This window comes from Andrographis paniculata, unplaced genomic scaffold (assembly GCF_009805555.1).
Source record: "Andrographis paniculata isolate CXL003 unplaced genomic scaffold, ASM980555v1 Contig70END, whole genome shotgun sequence".
Taxonomy (NCBI): Eukaryota; Viridiplantae; Streptophyta; class Magnoliopsida; order Lamiales; family Acanthaceae; genus Andrographis; species Andrographis paniculata.
The window spans coordinates 3321425-3346455 of NW_026137607.1; the positions used below are offsets into that span (position 1 = coordinate 3321425).

At 39.7% G+C, this 25031-nt stretch overlaps 3 protein-coding genes across 7 annotated transcripts; 1 reads left to right on the forward strand and 2 right to left on the reverse strand.

Moving 5' to 3' along the window:
• Positions 1-1104: 1104 nt before the first annotated feature.
• LOC127264401 (uncharacterized) lies at positions 1105-19119 on the forward strand. Of its 4 annotated transcripts, XM_051293907.1 has the most exons (9): positions 1105-2061; positions 2348-2708; positions 2788-2926; positions 3172-3272; positions 3455-3520; positions 3602-3691; positions 3788-3964; positions 4045-4131; positions 18585-19119. In XM_051293907.1, the coding sequence occupies exons 1-8, from the start codon at positions 1529-1531 to the stop codon at positions 4081-4083; spliced, it is 1506 nt and encodes a 501-aa protein (XP_051149864.1). In that variant the 5' UTR covers positions 1105-1528; the 3' UTR covers positions 4084-4131; positions 18585-19119. The 4 variants fall into 4 exon arrangements, with proteins under 4 accessions (XP_051149864.1, XP_051149863.1, XP_051149866.1 ...); XM_051293906.1 differs by lacking the exon at positions 18585-19119 and having other exon boundaries at positions 4045-4373; XM_051293909.1 differs by lacking the exon at positions 18585-19119 and having other exon boundaries at positions 2390-2708; positions 4045-4373.
• On the reverse strand, positions 5576-8884 carry LOC127264403 (uncharacterized). Of its 2 annotated transcripts, XM_051293912.1 has the most exons (3): positions 6184-8884; positions 5995-6077; positions 5576-5915 (listed from the first exon to the last, which is right to left on the reverse strand). In XM_051293912.1, exon 1 carries the CDS (start codon positions 8180-8182, stop codon positions 7223-7225), a length of 960 nt encoding a protein of 319 aa, XP_051149869.1. In that variant the 5' UTR covers positions 8183-8884; the 3' UTR covers positions 5576-5915; positions 5995-6077; positions 6184-7222. The 2 variants fall into 2 exon arrangements, with proteins under 2 accessions (XP_051149869.1, XP_051149868.1); XM_051293911.1 differs by having other exon boundaries at positions 5995-8884.
• Positions 19120-21577: 2458 nt separating the features above from the next.
• LOC127264402 (uncharacterized) lies at positions 21578-24781 on the reverse strand. Its single transcript, XM_051293910.1, has 6 exons — positions 24597-24781; positions 22690-24190; positions 22537-22617; positions 22353-22421; positions 22140-22259; positions 21578-22053 (listed from the first exon to the last, which is right to left on the reverse strand). The coding sequence occupies exons 1-2, from the start codon at positions 24623-24625 to the stop codon at positions 22855-22857; spliced, it is 1365 nt and encodes a 454-aa protein (XP_051149867.1). The 5' UTR covers positions 24626-24781; the 3' UTR covers positions 21578-22053; positions 22140-22259; positions 22353-22421; positions 22537-22617; positions 22690-22854.
• Positions 24782-25031: the final 250 nt, after the last annotated feature.

Sequence of the window (25031 nt, forward strand, 5' to 3'; positions counted from 1 at the left end):
GCCTCCATGATTGCTTCTACCTTGATCTTCCAAGCAATATAGTTTGTCGCCGTCAATTGTGGGTAGTGAGACAACACATTTTTGCTTTCCTTCACCATTATATTTGTGTTAACAATTGACATCGGATGAAATCATAGAATTTCTAAGTATACAATCGAATAGCTTTGATATCAGATGATGATTTTTAAGCTCCAAATCAAAAGTAAAATCTCAAAATTAGATAAATACCCCTACACTAGGGGTTTGTTCGCTTAGTGTTTTTCAGTAGAACGATTCTCTATAAATATTATTAAAAGTACAATATACACATATTAACAATTACATAATATATATTATCAATTTACAAAAGTTTAAAAAATTTAACACAAAATATTATTTTTAATATAATCAACAAAATTCTTCGTACCTAAGAGCAATTCGTTGCTGTCATTGCCTTTACCCTATTATCTCTCTCATCAACATCATATTATCTCAACATTCAAATTACTTTCTTTAGCACTCTTTATAATAATCACCTTCAACACATTGTCCTTATTATTTTATATGATTTACAATAATTTATTATATTTCCGTATGTTTTTATTATATAATATATATCATTTATATATTTATAGAGTATTGATATAACAATATTATGAGAATTATTGAAATAAATAGAATTCTTTCCTCTCCAAGAAAGGCCAAAGAACTTGGCCATGGACGAAGACCATCCCTCCAATTATCTTCAATGTGTGACATTACGCTCGCCCCGACTGCCAGCAGATACAAGTCTTTTCCACAAGACTCTTATCTTGCTACTAAGGGGCAAGTGAATGGACAGAACAGAAGCCTTGGTGATCCATACATATTCTAGGCACAAGAATCAGTTTTCCCATTACAAGGACTATGGAAACCAACAGGATGGTTAAGTTCGACTCCAAAGAGGATAGAGAAAAGGTCATCAATGCAATACACTATGACAAAATTCTTAATATATATTATTTTTTATATTAATAATGCAATACACTATAACACAGGAAAAAAAAAAAAAAAAAAAAAAATCCAAGTAAAATATTAAATAAATAAACTCCCTATTTAAACAAATTGTTCTATTGAATGAATCAGCAAATGCGTACAGGTCATCCGAGGCTTGACTTTTCCCATATGACAGAACAGCTACAAGCCAGACCGAACCAGCGCCACCGCCAGCTACATGCCGAGCGGCGGCGGGCCCACCACCTCCCTCGCCGACACCGCTCGCTCTTCTTCTTTCTCATACGTTTTCCATAATCTCGCCCAGCCTCTCCTCGGCTTGCCTTTTCAATCTTATCAGTGTTATTGACACACTTTTACTTCGTCAAGCTTTGGGGATTTACGAGCGATTGGATCGATCGATCAATCGCGCATCTCCACTTCCTTGAATCCTCCTCCGCGTTTGCATTCTACCTTTGTCATTTGTTGTATATTCTGCTCGTCACCGACACATCGGATTTTGTTTTCCACGCATCGATCTTTTGCTTGCCGAAATTGTGGTGTACTTTGACGAATAATGGATGAATTCGGAGTTCTGGTTGAGAGCATTGGGTTCAGAGCTCATGGAAAATCGGCGCCCATGGCGGCATTGAAGCACAAACCTAGATCTCACTTCGCAGCCCCCAGCACCGTTAATACGCGTGCGTTTGATGATTCTTCTTCGTTGCCTGTTGATGAGCTAGACGGAATATTCCGATCCAGTGTTAACATCAGCAAAACTCATCAGCCTCAGAATTTCTTCGGTGGTGATGATATATTCGGGGGACCAGTTTCAAATTCTCACCACAACGGAGGCGTTGATTTGGAATCAGTGTTCAGCAGCTCGAACAAACATAGTGGTAGTTTGACTTCAAGTAATTCTTCAGCTTCCAATTCCAATACCAATTCCTATGATGATTTGCTGGGATCGAATGGATCAAAGTCAGAACAAGGAGATGCTGTCGTTGATTTGTTTGGGATTTTTGAGGGGTATGGTAAGCAGGGGAAAAAGCAGGCTGCATTGGATGATTTGATACCAGGAGTGGGAGGAATTCGCTCTCCTAAGACCAAGTATGTACTCATCATTGTACATCTTCTGATTGTGAGCGAATATATGCATATGTTATGAAGAAATTAGGGTTAGGTTTACTTTTCAGTTGTGAATTATGTGGCTAGATAGTAGAATTCCTGAAGTTAATTCATATTGTTTACTTTTTAGCATTGTAGATTCAATGAAATTTCGATTGATTTTTCGTTTCTTACTGTGCTTCTACTTGGTTAGATTTCTGAGTTTTATTTATCTGTTCTTAATGTTCAGTTTCTTGGGTTCTTAATTCTTATTTGGTATTACCTTGAGCAGTGGATACACTAATGCCGGCAGAAATCTGTCTAAATCCAGCTCGGCTGTGGCTGATGATCCATTCCTTGTTTTTGAATCATCTGCACCTCAATCAGATGCCTCCTGGCCATTTGACGTGCAGTCGGTAAAAGATACAGGAAAAGGTTCGGTTCAATCTTCAATGGATGACTTAGATGACTTTTTTATGGGTGGGGTGAGGAATGGTTCGAATGTTGAGCAATCACGGAACACATTCAACAAGCTGAGTCCAGGGACAAGATCAAATAGATTTAAGAATACCAATTATGTGGATGAAACTTTTGGCGGTGGCAATCATGAGCAGCGCAAGAATGCAGCAAGACCAAGTCGTGTGGCAGAGGTAGAATAGTCAATCTAGCAAATGTTCGATCGGAATTGTACTTTAGAGTAATTTGATTGATTTTGTTTTTGGTTATCAGAATTCCCTCTTTGATGATTTCTTCCATGAAGAGAAGAGGACTGAGGTGAAGAAGAGTACGTCTTCACAATCGACATTCAACACAAGGAAGGCCTCCATGTCTACGACCCCTGGAGATGATTTCTCTGCTCTATTTGGAGGTATCATCACTTTTAGTAGTTTTGTTTTTTGTACTTCGAATTGCATAAGTTGATTTAGATAATTGAATCTGGGATGAAATGTGAAATAAAGTATATTTAATTAGCTGTTTCTGGTGAACATTGGAACAATTGTGTGGCCGTAGTAAGTGTTCATTTGGAAGTTTCAGTGTTTCGCCTAATCTTTGTTGGCGTATCAGAGAAAAACTCTTATATTGGTCGGATTCTTGTTGCCTTCCTGCTTGCAGATGTTATCCCTTCATCAGGGGAGTTTGTAGAGATAGAGGGGGAACCTGCAGAAAGACGAGCAGCTAGGCGAAAACGTTATCTGATGACAAATACTCGAATGGTACATCGTACAGCTCTTTCCTTTTCTTGTTTTCTTGCCCTGTATCCTACGTGTAGAACTGTTGAATGCACGTGCACATTGAGCTGTAGAGTTATATAGTTTGACTTTATGTCGACTGTTCTTTATGTCTTGGCTTATGCATTTGGAGCAGATTTGTAATTAGATTTCTTTCTCCTTTCCAGGCTGAGGCGCTAGCTCTAAAAAATCAGCGTGATCATCAAATTCAATGTGAACAGGAAGAGAAGCGTGTAAGGCTCTCCGACAAAGATGTTTAGAACCATTGCGCCCGTCTTTGAATTTTGACAAACAGGCTGTCTTATGCATTTTAGGAACTTGGTGAAGCTTTGGACAATGAGATAAGGCGATGGGCTGCTGGAAAGGAAGGAAATCTTCGAGCCTTGTTGTCCTCATTGCACCAGGTGTCTTTTTGTTTGTTTGTTTGTTTGTTTGTTTTTTTTTCCTTCCCCCATTACACAAACCGTATGGTTACATAAATTGAACGAGCTATGCCGCAGATTTTGGGGCCTGAAAGCGGTTGGCGGCCTGTGGCACTAACGGACTTGATAACTTGGGATTCTGTTAAGAAGGCATACATGAGGGCAAACTTGTATGTCCATCCGGACAAAGTTCAACAAAGAGGGGCGAATATTAGGCAACAATGCGTAGCAGAAAAGGTCTTCGATCTTCTCAAGGTATGCAATGGAGCTTACATTGTTTGTGGTCGACGAAATTGTGCTGGAAATTGATGAGCTTGTTTGATTGTTGTTGATAGGATGCCTGGACCAAATTTAGTTCGGAGGAACTGCGATGAGATGAGACGAGTGAAGTTAAAAAGATGAAGAAGGTTTGTAATTGTATGGTATGTAATCTTGTCTATTCTTTGCAATTAATTGCATTCATTGATTCGAATTATTATTGATGAATAATCTCAATCATTTGTTGGTGTTGGTGTTGGTGTTGGTGTTGGTGTTGGTGACTGAGTTGTATGGAAGCTGCTTTTGTCTGTTCATGGTAGCTAGCTAGTTGTGTTACGCTTGCCCGGAATTTCAATGTGACTTTGAAGTGGCTTTTCAGCATCATATTGAATTTTTAAATCGATCATCCTATAATAATAATAATAAATTAACGATTGATATTCATGATAGCGATGAATAGTCATTCAATTAATGTTGCTAGATACGTTATGAATTTTTTTTACTCCCTCTGTCTCATCTAAAGAGTAAGTTTGCTTTCTGCACGTAGATTTTTTAATATTAGTATTATATTGGGTTGTAGTAAAAAAGACGAAAATACCTTGTTAGTATTGTGGAATATAAATGTGGTGACATTTGTGTAATATATTGTAAGTTGGAAGGGTATTTATTAAGTTAGGTAGACAATACAATTATTAAATTAGAAAATAGTACCCTTGTTTTGGGACCGATAAAAATGGAAAATAGAACCCTTTTTAGGAATGGATGGAGTATTATTTTTTTTTTCATTGCAATCAGATCTTTTTAGAATATACATACATGAATTTTTATGCTTTCTAAAATCCGACAAGGTTGGATATTGTAAATATGTTAAAATTATTATTATTATTATTGATGAATTTAAGTCGTCTATAGTGTTTTTAAAAAGTACATAGCAATAGTAGTTCTTATAAGTACATAGCTCTAGTAAACATTGAACAATGTGTTTGAATCAAATTTAATTGTTATGTATCTGAATTTATTTTTGGTTTCAATTGTAAGTTTTAAAATTATAAATTTATCTTTGAAATATTTTCGTTGACCCCGTAAATCATTGGATGATAAGACCTGAAATATATTTTAATTTTTTTAAGTTAATCTAACCATATTTATTTTTAAAACGTATTTCACATATGATTATTCAAATTTATCTCCATGACTCCATTTCATTTATAAATTCAATTGTTCATGGTATTATGAACTTTTGACCTTTCCTCGTATTGTACATCGTAGAGTGTAGGTTTGTGGTAGAAATTTTTAGTATTCATATTTTTCTATTTTTATATATTTTAGGGTGTGTTTCTTTAGACGCGGTTTGGAGAAATTGGATTTGAGTTTGGTTTATATTTGAATTTTTAAGTGAATTTTACTTTATTGTTTCTTTAGGGTTGTAGTTTGGTTTGGATTTGGGGGAAGTGATATGTATTGATTTGATAAGTGAAATGATTGTGTAGGATAATAGGTGTTTTTAGATTTGTTGTTTTTTATTTTTATTACGATGAAAAGGTGTTTTTGGATTTTTTTAAAATCAATTATATAAATAATTACTCTCGCATGCGAGCGTGTGAAGGAATGACATATGCAAGGGCGGAACGAAAGCCGCCGTCATTCCACCTAACTCCAAACTGAAACTCCCCGAAGCTACTACGAGCACCGGTACAAGACTTGAAACAAGGCACATTACTTCGAAATGCTTAAATCATGGTACATAAAAACGAAAAAGGACAACAACGGAACAGCACATGGGTGGCGAAAGACCAACGGTACGAATGCACGGAGTGAACGCCGTCTCCGAGCAAAGGATTTCAACACTTATTTGTCAGCGAGATCCGGTAGCACATCCCCACATATCATGGCATAAGTCGAAGTGGGGGAACGGCCGTTTAAGTAGATGGTTGTATCTGGGGTATGCCTGATGCGGACGACCAAAAGTTCATCTCTGTCATAGTTGAAAACACCAGAGTATATTGATTATTGAACTCAGCACTTACCGCTAGCCATGCGGCTTACTCCTCGATGGTTGCATTGACGAGTCCCATTGTCGTGTCCCAACGAAGGCATGTCTCCCGAACAACTAGGTCACATAAGAGAAAGTACGAGGACCAAATCCGCTTCAGCTTCTCTTTTAGCTGCCCTAGCTCAAATGCGTAACCGGTTTCATGATTGAATTGGTTATGTACCTCGTCCCAAAGCTGGACGCGGATGTGAGGCCCATCGAAGCCTCCAGCAAGCCACTGTACCCATACAATGTGTACGAATTGTTTTTCAAGTTGATAAGTCCACCGCGCCGGTGGAGTACATGACACCCTGGGAGTCCCTGCATAAGAAGGAAGCATATCTCTACTTTCAATAACTAGAAGGATAAAGGTTTCGAAGCACGAATGTTACTGTATGGAGTATTAATACTCCACATGGGTCACAAGAATAAATGCTTGGTCATACGTGCAGGGAGCAAGGCCTATAGAGGATAAGATTCGTAGATACGATCGTATTAATTATTTATGCCAACTCTTTTCATAATGTAGGGACAACCTGCAAACGTAGGGAGGTCAAGAGGGTGGATGGGGGATGAATTCCGTGGTATGCGCTTGTGGGTTGCACACCTAGTCAATTCGAAAATTAAATGGAGGTGATGTTAATTTTGCAGGTATAGTGGTGCAAGATGGTTGGGCTTTTTTAAAAAGGACAGAAAATATATAATGAAGTCTATTTGCGTGAAGAATCCTTTGTAAAATGCAGAATAACAGGTATTTAAGGCATGAAAAAAAGAACATTTGCAGCGTTGTAGATAACTATTATAACTATTACGCGTAAGTACTATAATTGGATGAAAGATTCCGGAAACGGGATGGGAACACCAGTAGCAACACGGCAAAAGGAGTTAGACACATAACGACATAATGGAAAACGTAGTTGTAATATGAGATCGAGTAGTCGTTCGGGGGTGGGAGTAAATAGTGGATCAGAGGTTCAATTGCAAAGTACCGTCCACGAATAAAAAGTGCTGCGATGGACAAACCTGCCAACGGTAAAAGGCTTCAACCGGTACCGGTGGAAGGGGGACCTACGTAAATGCCTCCGTCAGCGGGATGACGGTGTGCGACGAGCCGGCACACCAAAGTGAGTGCAAAGTGCCTCCACTCTCTCCTTAATGACGCGCAACCTCTCGTCAATCCGCGCCTCCATACGAAACACCCGATCCTCCATCGCGCCGATGCGTCAGATAGTTGTCACAGATGTGCCCTCGTCCGCCGCATTATCCGTTGGGGCCTTAATTTCCAGAGAGTTGTCACCGCGCATCCTCCTCCAGACAAGGCCTATTTGAATAAGCACATCGACTCCGGCAGGCCTCATCGTCGACGCCGGGCTTTCTCTGAAAAAGGTCGTAACGTGTAGGCCGTGGGCAAGTCGGGTCACATAAGGTCCAACGGCGATGGTACGAATCCTACCATCCGACGCTTGCCTTGCGAACAGTCGCGCAAGGCAATACCCAACGTGAATAGGGACCCTCCTCTCCATACTCCAAATATATTTGAGATCGTCGGAAGTGACCACACTCATGCTTGAGTTGCGGTCCGTGAGCGTGTGCGCCAGTACGTAGTGCAGGTACCGCAATGCCGGGGACCAGAGAGCTGAAGCCTTCGACTGACCTGGGTGGTATATGCGTTGGTTCGTCACTGATTGCCAGTACATTTGTTGTGTCGCTTGCAATTCTTGCGTCAGCGACCGGTACTCGTTGGTCTTTGTAAAGTCCTCGTCGTACAAACCCATGGCCGTAGAGAACTCCGTGCAAGAGAGGCGGAAGAACCTATTCCCCAACCTGAATTGGAGCGTACCCGGGTAGTCGACCTCATGTAAATGCTTCTTGTCCACCTCTAAAGTAGCAAGAAGCTCCAACGTTAAAGTCCGATGCGTGTCGTCCGTTATTGAAAAGTTTCGGCGCCACGTACCCACGCTAAGGTATCCCTCAACCTCGGCCGTGGCGTTCAATGCTGTTATAGCTTCATCGGAGATGTAGCGGCCCACAAGAAAGGACACATCTTCAAGGTGTTCGAACTTCATAGCTTGATCCGGATTTTGAAAAGGGAGCAGAGTCGTATCTTCAGCAGAGGGCGTTGCTCGCGCGCTCGCCACAGTGCCCTTCTTCGCAGTACGGCTGGGTTTTTTTGCAGGTGCCATCCCAAGCAGTTAACCACGGTCCTACAAAATCGATAAAATTTTTTTCTCACATATCGAATAACTTTCATAGGAGAGCAACATACCTGTCAATGAAAACAACAAACGAGAAACGCCACTGCCACGTCGACATTAACAGACAAGTGCAAATCTTATATGGCCGACGACGAAAGTTAGATTTATTGGAGGATCCATGAAGAAACAAGTGGCCTGCACGGCCATGCATACCACTGTGTGAAGTCCCAACCCTGAGAGGGCAGGGATTTAGAAGAGCCTCACCACGGTCGTGCATTCGCCCTCGTATTTCTCTGCCACCGCGAAAAGTCCACACGTCGGAGTGGTCACGGCCGTGCTGAAGGGGCAAAAATTCGTTGATGAAGTCATGCACTAGTCCAGTTCGGCGCTGCCACGGCCGTGCACGGCGGGTTGAATTTCTCTGCCACATATTAGTTGGAAAGAAGCTCGGCATTGGCACGGCCATGCAGAAGGGGACGTATCTGGCTGCCTCTTCTACACTGCAAGAAACATACGGTTGTGCAACACAGTGCTCTTCGGTGAGTTTTTCCGAGGGCAACACTGAGCGCTTATGGATGTACTCAATACTGAACTACGAGACTGACTAGAATAACATCGACAAGTGAAATTACATTACGTTTAAGACTCTTCGTTACTACACGGTCGATAGTTACCCACGAACACCTAAGGGATGACTCAATGATCCTAAGCAATCGAACTTATAGGCAGGTACCCTACGGGAAAAACCTTACATATTAACCCAAAGATACACAAGAACTGCCATCAGGGTTCACACACAACTTTTGGAAATTACGAGTCAGGCACACAACGTACGTAGTATATGGCGGATTAGTGTTGAGAGTCACAAAATATGTAATAGACAAAAAATAACGACAAACATTGACCGGGCCGTTTAAGGGTGTCCACTCTAAGGTAAGGTATCTGCCCACATTCCGTACGCCATGTCTTCTCTCCATCGGTTTCTGTCGGGGTCGGCGAAAGATGCAAGGAAGGCGTCGGTTATGTCTGGATCGTTGACAGAGGACCCTTCCTGATCTGCTGCAGGGTCGCTCCGTCGTGGCTCTTAACATTCTCCCCATTTGAAATAATGAAGTTATGGACGGTCGCGCAGGCATGTACGAGATTAACCTGTCGGAAGAATTTGTATGGCGGCATCAGACCTCTCAAAATTGCAAATCTCCTCTTTAGCACTCCAAAGGCGCGCTCCACTACATTCCGAAGTTGAGAGTGACGATAGTTAAATAGCTCTTTCGGTCCATTCGGGCCACCCGGGGTGTCGCGGAAAGTTTGTGAATGGTAACGATGGGACCGGAAAGGCGTCAACGTCAACGCAGAGTTCGTATAAGCTGAGTCCCCGAGGTAGTATTTTCCTACACCATTAATGGATGAAATGAAAGCACTATTCGGAGGAGGGAAAGCCTGGTAGGCGACGACGATGAGTAGGGGCACATACCAGGGGGGAAAGGAAAATCCCCGGCAACGGTGATGGCATGATTAAGAACACGTGAATCGTGTCCACTTCCCTCAAACCCAGCGTAAACGTAAACAAATCGCATGTTGAAATCTACCACGCCAAGGACGAACTGCTCGGTATCGGCCGTGCGGCTCCGAAAACGTGGCGCGTCCTCCGCTGGGACGGTGGCGTATATGAGTGTCCCGTCGAGTGCGCCAACACAATCCTATTCGTTAACCAATAATTAGACTTATTGTGTGGCCATGTATATAAAGGGCGTGGATGAGATGAGATCTACAACCTACGGTCGGGTACCTTGAAGTATGGCATGAAATGTCTACTCGTCTCGATGCGGGGATGCGTTCTATGTTTATCTTTAGGACATACAACCTCCACCCCAAGAAGGCACAATGACTCGCTGACACGCTTAACGTGACAGAATATAGTATGCGTGGAGTGCTGAAACCGTTCTGCACTGCTGCGGTGCCGGTTAGAGTGGGCGACAGTATGGAGGAAGATAGCGACCGCCTCGTGTACTCCAACGCGTATTTGTGCTATTGTCTTCAGGAGAGCCCACGCAGATAGAGTGTCGCATAGGTCGAGAAACGTACTCTTTGACACCCGTAGCAGATTCTTTATTTTAGCCGGGTGACCGTTAATCAGTTCTTTCGTGAATTCCGCACCACTTAGGGCCGAATCGTAACAACGTCTGCGTGCAATCACATTTGTGAAAGTGTTTAGTGCTAATGCGCTGAGTCTCTCCATTGCATCGATGTTGTTTTCGAACATCGTGTCATCATCGGAATCCTCGCTTTCTAGTTCTGCCCCTTCATTCTCGTCGCTGTCCCCGTTCTCGCTATCACTAGACGTTTTCTCCCGCAGGCTTCGGTAGTTGTCCACATTCGGGCCATTCGAACAACTCGCCATTTCCCCTTCGACCCTGGTATGTGAAAAACACAATATTGCATGAACAAAGGAAAATTCAATGTAGATGCTTCTAAACAGACAGTAACAGAGATCCCAGAAGGAAGTTGTTCACAACAAAGCGAGAAACTCAGACGAAATACCAGGTTAGTAAACAATGCAGAATAACGTGGACGAGTACTAGTATCAACAAGGTTAGTAACATATCGAAATAAGCTAAGTCAAGGTTGTTATAGCTCAGGTTCCTGGCGAGTGTCGCACAAATGAGAAAGCCCATGCCCGCTGCAGATCACTCGTCCAGTTAGGAAGAGGAATCGTTCGTTGTCTTTGCATATCGCTCTGGCTGCCCGAAGAAATGCATCTTGTGGAAGGTCCGTGAACGTTTGCAGAATGCGCTGAGCTTCGAGAAGGGTCCGTCTGCGCTCTTCGCGGTGATCGGTAAGCTGCGCCCGCAACTCTTGAACTCCGCTGCGAAGCTCACATTGAATGCGGTCTGCTAACTCAGCGTTTGTCGACGTACTAGATGGGCGCCGACGACGTACCTGACCCCCGGTCCGCATCGAAGAACTAGTAGGGAGTCATTGGTTGGTGGTTCTGTCGGCATCGCCTTCACCCGTGCCGTCGTCATTCTCATGTTCGCCCCTTATCGTGGACGGCCCCGCCGATCTCGTCTCAGTACCCTCGGTAGTGTCCATGCCTCGTGGCGGTGCATTGTTGGATTGAGTACTGGCTCCTGTGGCAGATTGAGGTCCAAACATATCATGACAATAGTCGAAGTGGGCGAATGGACGCGACAGTAGATGCCCATACCCGGGGTGTGCCTGCCAATAGGGACCGTGAGTTTCATGCTCCGTTTTCTCTCAATAATCATCAGATTAGACGCATACCATTAGCCACGCGGCCTTCTGTGCCTCGCTCGTATCAATAAGACCCGTCTCTGCGTCCCAGCCTAGCCCTGTCTGTCGAACGACAAGGTCTCGCAGTAGAGCATATGAGGTTTTCATCCGCTTAAACTTTCCTTGAAGTTATTCCAACTCGTAGTCGCAATCAGTCTCTTCATGGAGTTGTGTAACTATCTGTTGCCAAACCTCCGGCGCAAAGTTACCCTTGCAAAGTTCCTCAGCTAGCCAGTGCAACCACAGGATGTGCGTAAAGTACAGCTCTAGCTCGTAAGTCCAATTCGCAGTAGGTTTGCGTGGAGCAGCAGGGTCTGCTCGTTGGCGAGGCATCTGTCGGAAGTGAAACGACGGAATGAGATGCATGTCAAAAATCTAGGGAAATCAACTACTTAGGAATCGTAACGGGGGACCCATCCTCAAAGGATGTTCTTACTGATACCTCGCGTTTTCTCTTACAGCGACACAAGACTCGACTACTCCCTACGGAGCTTTCGGCGTCGGGAATTTCACGGGCGTCCAGCTTTGCACGCTTCGGTAAGGCAATAATGGAATTGCGCAGGTTAATGTGTGTTCAGTGTAAAGTGAACACGATACAACAAAATAATGCATTTAAATTTTTAGACCAAGACAAGGGGAGGAAAGGAGACCGTTTCATCGTACTGGCTACACATTTTTTAAGTTCGGAACAAATAAACGTACGAATGAAGTGTATGTTCTTGCTATTGTTCCTGTCGACAGTAACCACCCCACCGTAGCATCACAACACAACCCTTTGTTGTATTGTAACGGTTCTATCCCGATGTATGTACGGTAGGGATGCCCCTACCGTGCAACCCGGGAAAGCCTACGGTTAACGACTCAATTGGATATCAAAGAAACTCGATACACCCACACGTATAGGGGGAAAGATCTACGAACATGTACCGTTTACGAGTCATCTTGGTTTTTCTCACTGTTTCGAAAAGTTCACACGGCGAGAATATTAAACTACATAGATCGACGCGTATGAGAAAGGTGACAACGATCACGTAAATGATGTCGAGAATAAACTAGTCAGTAACTGTAATTACCATCACCCAACAAAAAAGACAACCACATATTCACTCGCTCGAGGAGCCTTCCTCAACACATCCATATGTACACTTGAGCGACAATGGCAATCTATAGTTCCGGTATATTTTTTTCGCAAAAGAAATGATGAAAATGCCGGTCATCGGAGCCCTACGCACTACTACACAGATGGAGGGGGAGAGGGCTACACCCTGGCAACCCCATTATCCGAAGACGCTCGTAATTTCTCATGGATTTCGATAGTCGTTATAGAGTTGCGAAGTCTACCCTAAACAAATATGTACTACGAATTGCGACATATATCTTTTTATCATTTTCTATGACTGTTGATAATGGAGGCTGCCTCGTCACGACAAAGTACTTCCACTTTTGTTGGTACCGTTCTATCCATGTTATTCCACAAGTTCGCCCTTATGAGACCTTAACCCAGACCCCCCTCGGCTACCGCTATATTGAAACCCTCCTTGGTACCCTCTTAATTGCCATTCTAGTTAGGTCAAGAATTAACAGATTGAAACATTCTACGTTACCCACAGGATGTCTCGCATCACAAATGCCCCTCTATCACCGATTGACAACACCGAAAGCCTTAACGATGCAGATCGAAACATATTTCACTGGGAAAATGCAGATCACACCCTACAAACTTTGCGATAAGTAGTAGCAGACATCGAAGAGATGCGTACCTTGATCCGTCGTCCCTTTCGAGCCTTGCCGATACTGGCCCGGGCGCCGCACACCTGAGCCTGCAATGCTGCTCGCCACAGAACCACGGTCCAAATGCGTCGTACCCTTCGACTCGCCGGACCTCCGTCGCCTTCAAACCGCCGGTTTCGGACCATCAACTTCGCAGGAATTGGGTGCGCGATGCTCTGCGTGTAAATGAAATGCCAGGGGATGGTGTGCACCCCACCTACCTCAATTAATGGTTAATTTTTTTTTTTTAAAAAAGAAGATAAATAGTCGTAGTAGGCATGACAGCCTAAAGAATCTCTTCAGACGCTATCGAATAGGCATGTCGAATCGTGTCATAAACGGGGCTTCGCTATCACAGTGGCTGCACAGTAGATTTGTCCCAAATCGTGTAAAAGAAACACACCCTTAATTATTTCATTACTATCTTGATGTTGTATACGAACTCTACACAATGCAATGACGTTGATAATGTGTGGCTGCCTTGTTGGTTAATTTTCTAACCTCACAATCATTTCTCCCTTTACACCTATATATATGTATGGCTTGTATGAATAAAATTCATCCATTTTTTATTCTCTCAAAAATCTCTCTGTGCTCTCTTATGTATATTTACACATACATATACATATATTCATATATCTATTACACTTATTATTATTTATATAACACGTTATCAGCACGAAGGTTCTTGGCCATTTTATTTTTGGTTAAATGGATGCCAATCAAAATGATGCAAATATGTGTTTCATTGACAGTGCAACGACACATACTATATTGAAACATGAAAAATATTTCTCCCATTTGAAAAAGGGAAAGAATGAATTTCAATACAATAAGTGGCAGTGCAAAATTAATTTAAGGCTCTGGAGAAGCTATTATATTTCTCCCCGCGGGGACGAAAATTGTGATACAGTATGCACTATTGGCCACTAAAGCTCGAAGAAATTTACTGAGCTTTCACGACATTCGGAAAAATGGTTATACCGATGGTGAATTTATTGATCACCAATATTATTGATAGAAAGAAATGCATCATTGAGAGATTACCGTCACTCTCTACTGGCTTATACTATGCCAGATTCGGTGTTGTTGAAATACATTTCACGGTAGATCAAAAGACTACCGATTTTCAAATATGGCATGATGGCCTTCGGCATCCTGGCAGTATAATGATGAGACGAATAATTGAGAATTCACATGACAATTCATTACAAAGTTAAAAAGTGTTAAACTCAAATGAGTTAACCTGTGTTGTCTGCACCTAGTGAAAATTGATAACTAGACCATCGCCAGCTAAAGTAGGTGTTGAATCACCTACATTTTTGGAAAGAATACACGCGGATATATGTGGACCAATAGACCCACCATGTGGGCCATATAAATATTTTATGGTACTTATTGATGCATCTACCAGATGGTCACATGTCTATTTATTATCTACTCGCAATATGGCATTTGCAAGATTGGTTGCCCAAATTATTAAATTACGGGCACAATTCCCCGATAATCCAATTAAGACTATACGTTTGGATAATGCTGGTGAATATACGTCGAATGCATTTGATGATTATTGAATGTCAATTGGAATTAATGTAGAGCACCCAGTTGCTCATGTTCATACACAAAATGGCCTGGCAGGATCACTTATTAAAATATTGCAATTTATTTCTAGACCATTACTGATGAGGTCTATGTTGCCCATTTCAGCTTGGGGGCATGCAATCTTACATGCAGGAATACTAATAAGAATGAAGCCCGTAGCTATTCCCCGATGCAATTAGTATTTGGTCACGAACCAAATATATCTCATCTGCGTATTTTTGGGTGTGATGTTTATGTTCCTATTCCACCTCCCAAACGTACAAAAATGGGTCATCAACGTAGATTGGACATTTATGTCGGATATGAATCGCCGTCAATTATAAAATATCTTGAACCTATGACGGGTGATTTATTCACTGCAAGATTTACATATTGTCATTTTGACGAATCATATTTTCCGACATTAGGAGAAGATAGAATTGAACCAAAAATGGATATTAATTGGAAAATCCCATTGAATTTTTGTGATCCTCGTACAAAACAGTGTGAACTAGAAGTTCAACGCATTATACATTTGCAAAATATTGCAAATCAGTAACCGGATGCATTCAATGACTCGAGTAAAGTCACTCGATCATATATTCAAGCTGCTAATACTCCGGCTGAAATAATTGTCATTGATGGACAAATTGGAAGTGCTAATGAATCAGCGACACGCTTGAAGCGTGGAGACCACTTGGTTCCAAAGACAAACATCCTCGAAAGAAAAGGTGAATTAATGATGATAATCATGAAAATATCGGGAATGACATTGATAAACCTCAATCTAACGAGGAAGTCAACCCTGAAATAATTGCTCCAGAAGAGCACGATCTTGAAGAACATGATGAGATTATTGAAAACTCAATTAACTATATTACTTCAAGAAAATGTTGGAACTTCAAAGAGGCAATTATTGATAATGCCATCGCATACAGTTTAGCACTTGATATAATGGAAGAAAACGAGGATCCATAGCCAAAGTCAGTTCATGAATGTCGGCAAAGAAATGACTGGCCAGAATGGGAAAATGCGATTCAATCAGAGCTTGACTCATTAAACAAGAGAGAAGTCTTCGGACCAATTGTTCAAACACTAGATGGTATAAAACCAGTTGGATACAAGTGAGTGTTTGTACGAAAAAGAATTGAGCATAATTAAATTGTGAGATATAAAGCCCATCTTGTAGCTCAGGGATTCTCACAAAGGCCTGGAGTAAATTTTGATGAAACATATTATCCAGTTGTTGATGGAATAACTTTTAGATACCTTGTGAGCGTAGCAGTGCGAGAAAAACTCAATATGCGTCTTTTAGACGTAGTTACTGCATATCTTTATGGCTCGTTAGATACTGATATTTATATGAAAGTTCATGAGGAATTCAATATGTCCGAAGCATACAAATTAAACCCAAAGAAATCATATTCCATCAAATTGAAAAAGTCACTGTATGGACTTAAACAATCAGGGCGAATGTGGTATAACCGTCTTAGCGAATGTTTAATAAAAGAATGTTATACTAATGATCTAATACGCCCATGCGTCTTTATAAAGAAAAAGAGATCAAATTTTGTCATTATTGCAACATATGTTGATGATCTCAATTTAATTGGAACTCCAGAAGAGATCCAAATTGCAGTTGAATATTTAAAGAAAGAATTTGAGATCAAAGACTTTGAAAAAACAAAATAATGTCTGGGATTACAAGTGGATCATGTTAATAACGGAATATTTATCCATCAATCCACATATACCCAGAAGGTATTAAAGCAATTCTATATAGATAAATCTAACTCTCTGAGTACATCAATGGTGGTCAGATGCCTTGATCCCAGTAAATATCCATTTAGGCCAAAATAAGAAAATGAAGAAATACTTGGCCCCGAGGTGCCATATGTCAGCGCTATTGGCGCATTAATGTACCTTGCAAATTGTACCAGGACAGATATATCTTTTTCAATAAATCTACTGGCCAGGTTTAGCGCATCCCCGCAAAGTGCCATTGGAATGGTATCAAACACATTTTTCATTACCTTCAGGGGACTCATGACCTCGGTTTATTTTATTCAAGTGAATCTCGAAAGGAATTAATTGGTTATGCTGATGCTGGTTTTCTGTCTGATCCACACAAAGCAAAATCTCAAACTGGCTATTTATTTACTTGTGGCGGAACCGCAATCTCTTGTGAGATATGCTAAACAGACGATAACAACTACTTCTTCAAACCATGCTGAGGTTTTAGCAATTCACGAAGCTAGTCGTGAATGCGTTTGGTTGAGGTCTATGATTCACCATATTTAGAAAAATTGTGGCTTGATTTTTGATGATGTATTACCTCCTACAATATTATTTGAAGATAATGCAGCTTGTATAGCTCAATTAGAAAGATGATATATTAAAGGCGATCGAACAAAACATATATCTCCGAAGTTCTTTTTCACTCTCGATCTTCAGAAAAATGGTGAAATTAATGTGCAACAAATTCGATCGTCTGAAAATTTTGCAGACTTGTTTACGAAGGCACTATCGACTGCAACATTCAACAAACTGGTGCAAGGAATTGGAATGCGTCGGATGAAAAACATTAAATAAAGTTCAAAACAGGGGAAGCGCATTAATACAAGAATGATGTACTCTTTTTCCTTCCCTATGATATTTTCCCACAGGGTTTTTTCACAGTAAGGTTTTAATGAGACACATTATTTGTATAAAGGCATCCAAAGGGGAGTGTTGTATACGAATTGTACACAATGCAATGACGTTGATAATGTGTGGCTGCGTTGTTGGTTAATATCCTAACATCACAATCATTTCTCCCTTTACCTATATATATGTATGGCTTGTATGAATAAAATTCATCCATTTTTTATTCTCTCAAAAATCTTTCTCTGCTCTCTTATGTATACTTATACATACATATTCATATATCTATTACACTTATTATTATTTAGGGTATATTTCACTTTTGGTACTTCTGTTATTTGAAATTTGCGTAATACACCTTATGTTTATTTTATCGCATAATTTACATTTATGATATAACAAATTCTGCACTAAATCCCCAATCCGTCCACAATACACTGAGAGAAAAATACACGCGCTATTTATGCGTGTATTATAAAAACAAGCTCTCAAAGGTCTTATGAAATGACGTAAATGTCCTTTCATTGTATCTGAATATTGTTCCAATAAATATAATTTTTGATTGTCGATCATATGCCCTAACTCAAGCATTCTTCCTTTACCGTCGAAGCCCTCTTCACCGAACGACGATTGATATTCGCAAGGGAGGGATTCAAAAATAACCTCTAAAAATTCGTCGTGCAAGTAAGAATTTTTGGTTTCTTAAATTAGTGTTATTGTTCCTGAGTAATTTGATTTCACGTAAGAATTTGTGTTGGGTTAAGAGAGAAGATTGTGTTGTTTTGATGATAGTATAAGTGTTAACTTTGTTGCGTTGGCGTCGCTCCCTTCCTTATAATTTTATTCAATTTTTGTAGAAAATCTTAACCTTTTGTTTTATTTTTATGGAATTAATTCAGTTGCTCGGGCAGTAGTGATGTTATTTTAGCGATAGTAGAAATTAGGGATAGATATTTTATGTTCCAGCCAGTTTTCGATGAAGACTTGTTGATCGAGTTTGTTGCTAATTTAGAACAATTTTCATTGAATGGGGCTGTTTTATTTGTTTTTCTTATAAATATTCGGATTGAATTGTATAGTCGATTTTGCTTTTGTTGAATAGGTGGCGTTAATGTCTACGACATCCTCGAATAGCAAAAGAGGCTTGAGAGCGGAAGTACTGGATTTAAGATACAAGAATCCAGTATGTAAATGCGGAAAATATACTGCTATTAGGGTCGTTGGGCCTACCAAAGATACCGAAGGTAAGTTTTTTTGGAATTGCAAAATCAGACAATGTGATTTTTTTTGTTGGCTTGAAGCCTTGAATGCACAAGAGAAGGAACGATCAAAGTTGAGAGTCGTTAACTCTGACGAAGAAGATGAAGTAATTTCAAAACCTGAAGCAAGTATGAATGCATGTCATGGTGCCATAGGGAGGGCTGAAATGGACAACATTGCTAGAGTGATAGAGTTGAACATAAAGCATTTGGAAAAAAATACGAATAGGGTTACATATCTTTGTGTTTTTGTTTTTGTTGTTCTTGCATTTATGGTAATATGTAAGTAGGTGTCTATGTTTTTCGGTGTTGTATTTAGAAATATCTCTTGTATTCGGTGTTTGAACTATTGTTATGACATCTTTTGGATTTCATTGTTATGACATCTATTGTATTCGGTGTTTGAATTGTTGTTATAATTTCAAAACCTGGATTGAACTGATTTCATTACAAAATTGGATTGTTGCTTGTAGTGATGTATTTCAATGGAGGTGCATGATTGAAGGAACCAGCTGCAAGGTGAGGTACAGATAAAGCTACGTGACAATAGTTACTAATAAACATGTAAATCTTTTCACCAAGGTAATGTTAAGACTTCATGAAATACTCCATGTCCACATGCCAATATGAATTCTAAATATCCATCCTCATGCTATATAGCAGAATAAATCATTGTTTGATTTATGCAAAAATAAAACAATCCAAATCATTTTAGTGAGACAGATAATGAACTTGGGCAGAGGAGAAAATCACCTGAATCCATACATGACCTTAAATTATGGTAAATGAATGAAAACAACAATTTTTTGTTATATCTGTAACATCCCCAATTGGCTCATACTGGAAATGCTACCGCCACACTGCATCATGAGGTCGTCACCTCATACTTCAGGCCTCACAATACAGTGTTAAGGCTAAAATTAACCATAAAAGCGCATTATTATATAACAAAATCTGATTTATGAATATTTACAAAACACACTCCTAAACAAGAGGTTTTTTCGGTTAAAAGTTCACTCACTCAGCCCGTCTTTCTATATCCCGAGACGTCCCCTGTCTCGGATGTGCCATGCATACCTGAAACAAATATTTTTCCGAAAAGCAGTCTAGAATTAAATCCATTTTAAGAACTAACATGAAATATGTCATTTCATACATTTTCAAATATAAAGTTTAATTCCTGATGCAATACAAATATCAAACTCGACAACAATGCACATGCACATATATATACCTCCGACGAAGTGAGCAGCCGGAATAACCTCGGCTCCATAATAATAGGCTCACTGCATCTGTCTAAGTAAGCAGCCGGAATAACCTCGGCCCCGTAATAACAAACTCACTAGACCATCATCAATAAATAGCCGGAAAATCCTCGGCTCAAGTAAGGACCTGATAAACCCATAATAATATAACGGTCATCCGGTCACTCCCATATACCCACCATACGACTCCCACAATCAATACATGGATAGCCGAACGTTGTCTCCATTAACCACAAGACGCCCCATAGTCTGTGATAGCGAAGATAGGACCCCCATTGACTAGCCATATCCCGTGTAATGTAGTAGAATCCGTGCAACCTGGAATCACCCAAGGGAAACCCGGAAACTCTACTCCTCCTCGCGCGCCCTAACGGGATCACGTTTGGAGTTTGACATATGATCCTAAACTACCGGTAGACCTCACTAGTAGCTACTCCAATGAGTGGAACAACACCAAACACGAATGATTAGTCCAAATACGTCTCAACTACAATGGGTTTAATCCCTGAATGACCGTGCGACTAAGTCACCCAGTTGTCCGACTACTATCGTCCACTATCGCCAAAGTGTTACGGTACATCAGAGTCGAATATCTTAACCCCAGATGATGCCCTCGCCTAGCACTACCGCACACGGCGACTAAACGATTGATCTATAAAACATATCCGATAAACCGTGCAATATGTGTGCAACATGCCAAATAAGTGAATTTACCGAAAATGGCTGGTGAGACAGCTCACCTATCCTCATTTTCATAAATTCACCAACGCGATCAAATACGTATATTAAATATCATAAACCGTGAAGTCTCCCACATGCATACGCACACATATATAGATAAATATATACATGCACTGACAAAATGATTCACATAATATCACATTAACATATTAATCAAAATCGCATGCAACATGCATACCTAATTTCTTAAAATTAGATTTAATTCTTTACTGCTTACCTCTTATCAACACTCCTTAACTTTTGTAATCTCACCCAAATCTCCTCCATCGTACACCGAAGTCGGAATCGAAATCGAACGGCTAAATCTTTTTCTTTTTTCTTTTCCTTCTCTCATTTCTTTTCTTTTCTTTCCTACTCATCTCTGCCTGCATTCTTCCTTTCGAAGTAATGGGTGAGTTTATTTATTTATTTACTATATATATATATTTATATTATTATTATTATATTACTATTATTATTATTATTATTATTATGATTATTATTATTATTATTATTAACATTATCGCCACCAACTTCAACATTATCTTTCTGATTATTATTATTATTATTATATTATTATTATTATATTTTATATTTATCCTTATCGATTTTTTTTTCTATTTAACAGTCTTTTAAATCATAATCAATATATAAAATAGGAATAAGATTTATTCCAGAGTATTAATTTCTTGATCCCAAAATATTATAAAAATATTTATTTGCTATAATAATATTATTTTATATATTTCAAAATCGGGGTATTACAATATCCTTATGCAAAGGAGTTCAAAACAAAACTAATAATATATATTTAAAATCACAGCACATGATGCCAAATGTTTGATGGTCTAATAACCTGGCATGTAACACAAAAAACATACTTCAAAATCACAGCACATGATGTCACATGTTTGAAGGTGTAATAACTTGGCAGGTAACACAAAAAACATACTTCAAATTGACACAAACTACGTGCCAATTTGCAACCAAATCACCCAAAAAAAACCATATACGAGAAGACTATGCCATTGTCTAACTAACAACAAATATTTAACACTATTTAATACAATCACGACTCCAGTTCAGAACTAGCAACACGCCTTGGACCATTACTTCCTTGATGCGAGGTATGAGGTTGTCTTGGCTTGTTAGAGAACCTTAATGCACGTAACCTGGATGCAAGTGATGATCCAACTAGTTGAGTTCTAACATTTAGACGTGGCAAAACCGTTAAAGATTGAGAGCTGAATGTGGTAATCACATTTCCTTGGCTTCAGAACATCGATATGGGTTTTTTTGATTTTCGAGGAAGTTTTGAGGGCTGCTCCTATAAAATACAAAAATATAATTAATATGTACGAATATAGAGTTATTACTTGGGCAGGTAACTACAAATTTCGAAATTATATTTACTTTTGTTTGACTTTGATCGAAATCGGTAGCTTTTGTCCTAACTTGGCCGGTTGATTGCGTAGAAATTGTGGCCTGAACATCTGTCCCAATTTTTCCAGGAATAGCAGTTTGAGGGTCCTCCTGTATCGGTTCAAAAAAAATGTACGATATTAAATTTTCAATATATTGTATTTCTTCAACGTAAATAGTTTCATAAGGTAGTAAATCAGTAACCTGAGCATGCATTGGTGAAGATACTCTTGTGTCTTGTGCGCTACTGTGAGTCATCTTTCTTTTACAAAACTAATTGTGTTTTCACATTGGATTAGTAGGTATGGAAACTTCATGAAAAATTACAAGACTAATATCTAACTATCATTTTTTAACAATATATTATTTTAGTTGAAGGTATACTAACTCGTCGGGCATGTCCATCACAGGTCATGGTCTGTTCGGGCCGAGCTGGACCATCAACATCAGCAGATAATTCACCTTGTCCCTATAGAATACATATTAGTGTTTTCTCATGCATGCATCACTTAATAATTCAAGCAGTAAATTAAAATATTACCTTTGCAAATCTGGAATTTGGGTGTGGTGTTTTTTTGCAGCTTCTTTTGTTATGGCCTTGCTTATGGCATATAGCACAAGTATGAGTTAACCCTTTTCTTGTTGCCTTCGATGAATCTTTGATATCATTTGCATCAGGCCGTCGCGCTTTTTTTGGCTTGCCAGCTCATTTTTTTATAATTGGAGGATTAACAATTCCAAGAGAGGACTTCTCAAAGTCATGCATTCCAGGTACTGGACTGATTATGTGGCTGTACAAGTATAGGTACATCTGTTTGCTGAAGTAGACATCCACAAACTCCAATGGATCCTGTCTATGCATGTCCAGGGCAGCAATGGCATGACAACAAGGGTATCCCACTAACTGAAACATACCACAAGTGCAACTCTTCGACTTAAGATGAATAACATGATTTGATTGCAAATGCATGATCTCGAATTTGTCCTCACCTGCCCAACTCGGGAAACAGTTCCTACTTTCCTTTCTTTGCACCTCAATCTTCTTCACAATGTTTGGACAGATTGAGCCATCATATTTCTCCATTCCTTCCCTCTTAATTTGGATGCGGGTCATGCTCTTCCTTCTAATCCATTCAAACATTTCAATGATTGGGAGATCGCGGGCAGCCATGATATAGTGATTAAAGGACTCACTAGTGTTGTTGACCAAAACATCACACTTAGTTCTTGTCGGAAAATAAGACCTTGCCCATTGATGTTCCGGAATGTCGGACAACCACTCAAATGCATTTTTATTCTCATTTACTTTTGGATTACACTTCAATATTTCTTTCATGGTTCTCTTGTGCTCGTTGATATTGTATGTTGAGGCTGCCTTCCAAAATAACCTCTTCAACTCCAATCCTTTAAACTTCATCTTGAAGTTATTGTACATATGACGTAGACAAAAATGATGCTCAACATCTGGCGCATGCTTTCCTAATGCCTCAATCGGACCTTTTTGTCTGTCAGACAAGAATGACCATTTACCCTCTCGAGCTTCTCCAATGTCTCTAAATAACAAATTCAAGAACCAATCCCAGCTGTCAAACTTTTCGACCTCAACAAATGCCATTGCTATCGGATAGATATTGTTATTCTCGTCCATTGTTGTTGCAGTTAGAAGCTGCCCCTTATACAACCCCTTTAAGAAACAACCATCTAATCCAATAATTGGCCTACACACCACTTTAAAACCATCTGAAAGAGGTTTTAAACAAACATACATTCTCTGCAGTATTGGAGGAGTTAGCTCTCGATCTACTTTCAATACACAAGAACTACCAGGGTTGTGTTTGCATACTGTCTCACAGTAATCATACAGTCTATTGTACTGCTCTTTAATATCCCCTTTCAACAGATCTATAGCATGTTGCTTTGCTCGATAAACTTTATGGATGCTTACATCCACTTCAACATCTCGTCGGATTTTCCTCCGTAAAGATTTCAGAGACTCTCCAGGATTGTCTTTCACGTAATTCATAATTCTTTTGTCCAAGTACCTATTGGAAAAATACTGTTACTCCAAAATAAATATAATATAGTAACACAAAAACCATTAAATAAACAAAAAAAATGTACATAAATAATATTACTAGCAGAATAGTGTTACAGCAGTCATAAAATCATTACAATACCATCTAAAGCCCCTTCAATAAATTACAACTTCACTACATTAAGCTAATTTAATCCACATGTAATTTAATTGTAGGCCGCAACGTATACTAGCATTATTTATTAGCTAGTGAACACCCAAGCACATATATATATATTCATGAATTAATAACAAAAAAAAGAACAGAAATAATATAACTCACAAAATAGGATTATAGCAGCCATAACATCATTACAGTACCATTTACTAACACATAATTATATAGGATAAGTTATGAAGACTAAAATGCATACCGAAAATCTGCTTGTGAGTTTGTTGTCATATGAGCACATATGTGTCCTCCTTTAAGTGTTTAAATTTGAAATGTATCACCCTTCATGATTGCTGATGCTCGAATATACCATTCACAACCCTTTTTGCAAGTAGCACTTACAACGTGTTTTTCCATCTTTGGGTACTTCAAGTCCCAACCTTTGCGAACTGCCCAATCCTTTAATGCTTCCTTGAATTTTTGTCTTGATGGAAATTTCATGCCAACTTCCAAATTTATGGCAGCCATATTTAGGCTTTCATCCCATTCCTTATATCCAATTTATTCTTCTTCAGATAGTAAAGGAGCCTCGAAAACAGTCCCTCCTTCTGATGCATCATCGCTATACCAAATAGAACATTGTGCCCTCTCCTTTCCACTCACCTTGTCTCCTGGTACCATCGAAAACAAATTTCTC

Excerpts from the sequence above, each read along its gene's own strand:
- LOC127264402 (XM_051293910.1), bottom strand. The coding sequence starts at position 24,625 with ATGACAACAAACTCACAAGCAGATTTTCG. Across the intron at positions 24,191-24,596 it reads AACTCACAAGCAGATTTTCG|GTACTTGGACAAAAGAATTA; the intron begins GTATGCATTTTA and ends TTTTTCCAATAG.
- LOC127264401 (XM_051293907.1), top strand. The coding sequence starts at position 1,529 with ATGGATGAATTCGGAGTTCTGGTTGAGAGCATTGGGTTCAGAGCTCAT. Across the intron at positions 3,692-3,787 it reads TGTTGTCCTCATTGCACCAG|ATTTTGGGGCCTGAAAGCGG; the intron begins GTGTCTTTTTGT and ends GCTATGCCGCAG. Across the intron at positions 3,965-4,044 it reads AGGTCTTCGATCTTCTCAAG|GATGCCTGGACCAAATTTAG; the intron begins GTATGCAATGGA and ends TGTTGTTGATAG.
- LOC127264403 (XM_051293912.1), bottom strand. The coding sequence starts at position 8,182 with ATGGCACCTGCAAAAAAACCCAGCCGTACTGCGAAGAAGGGCACTGTG.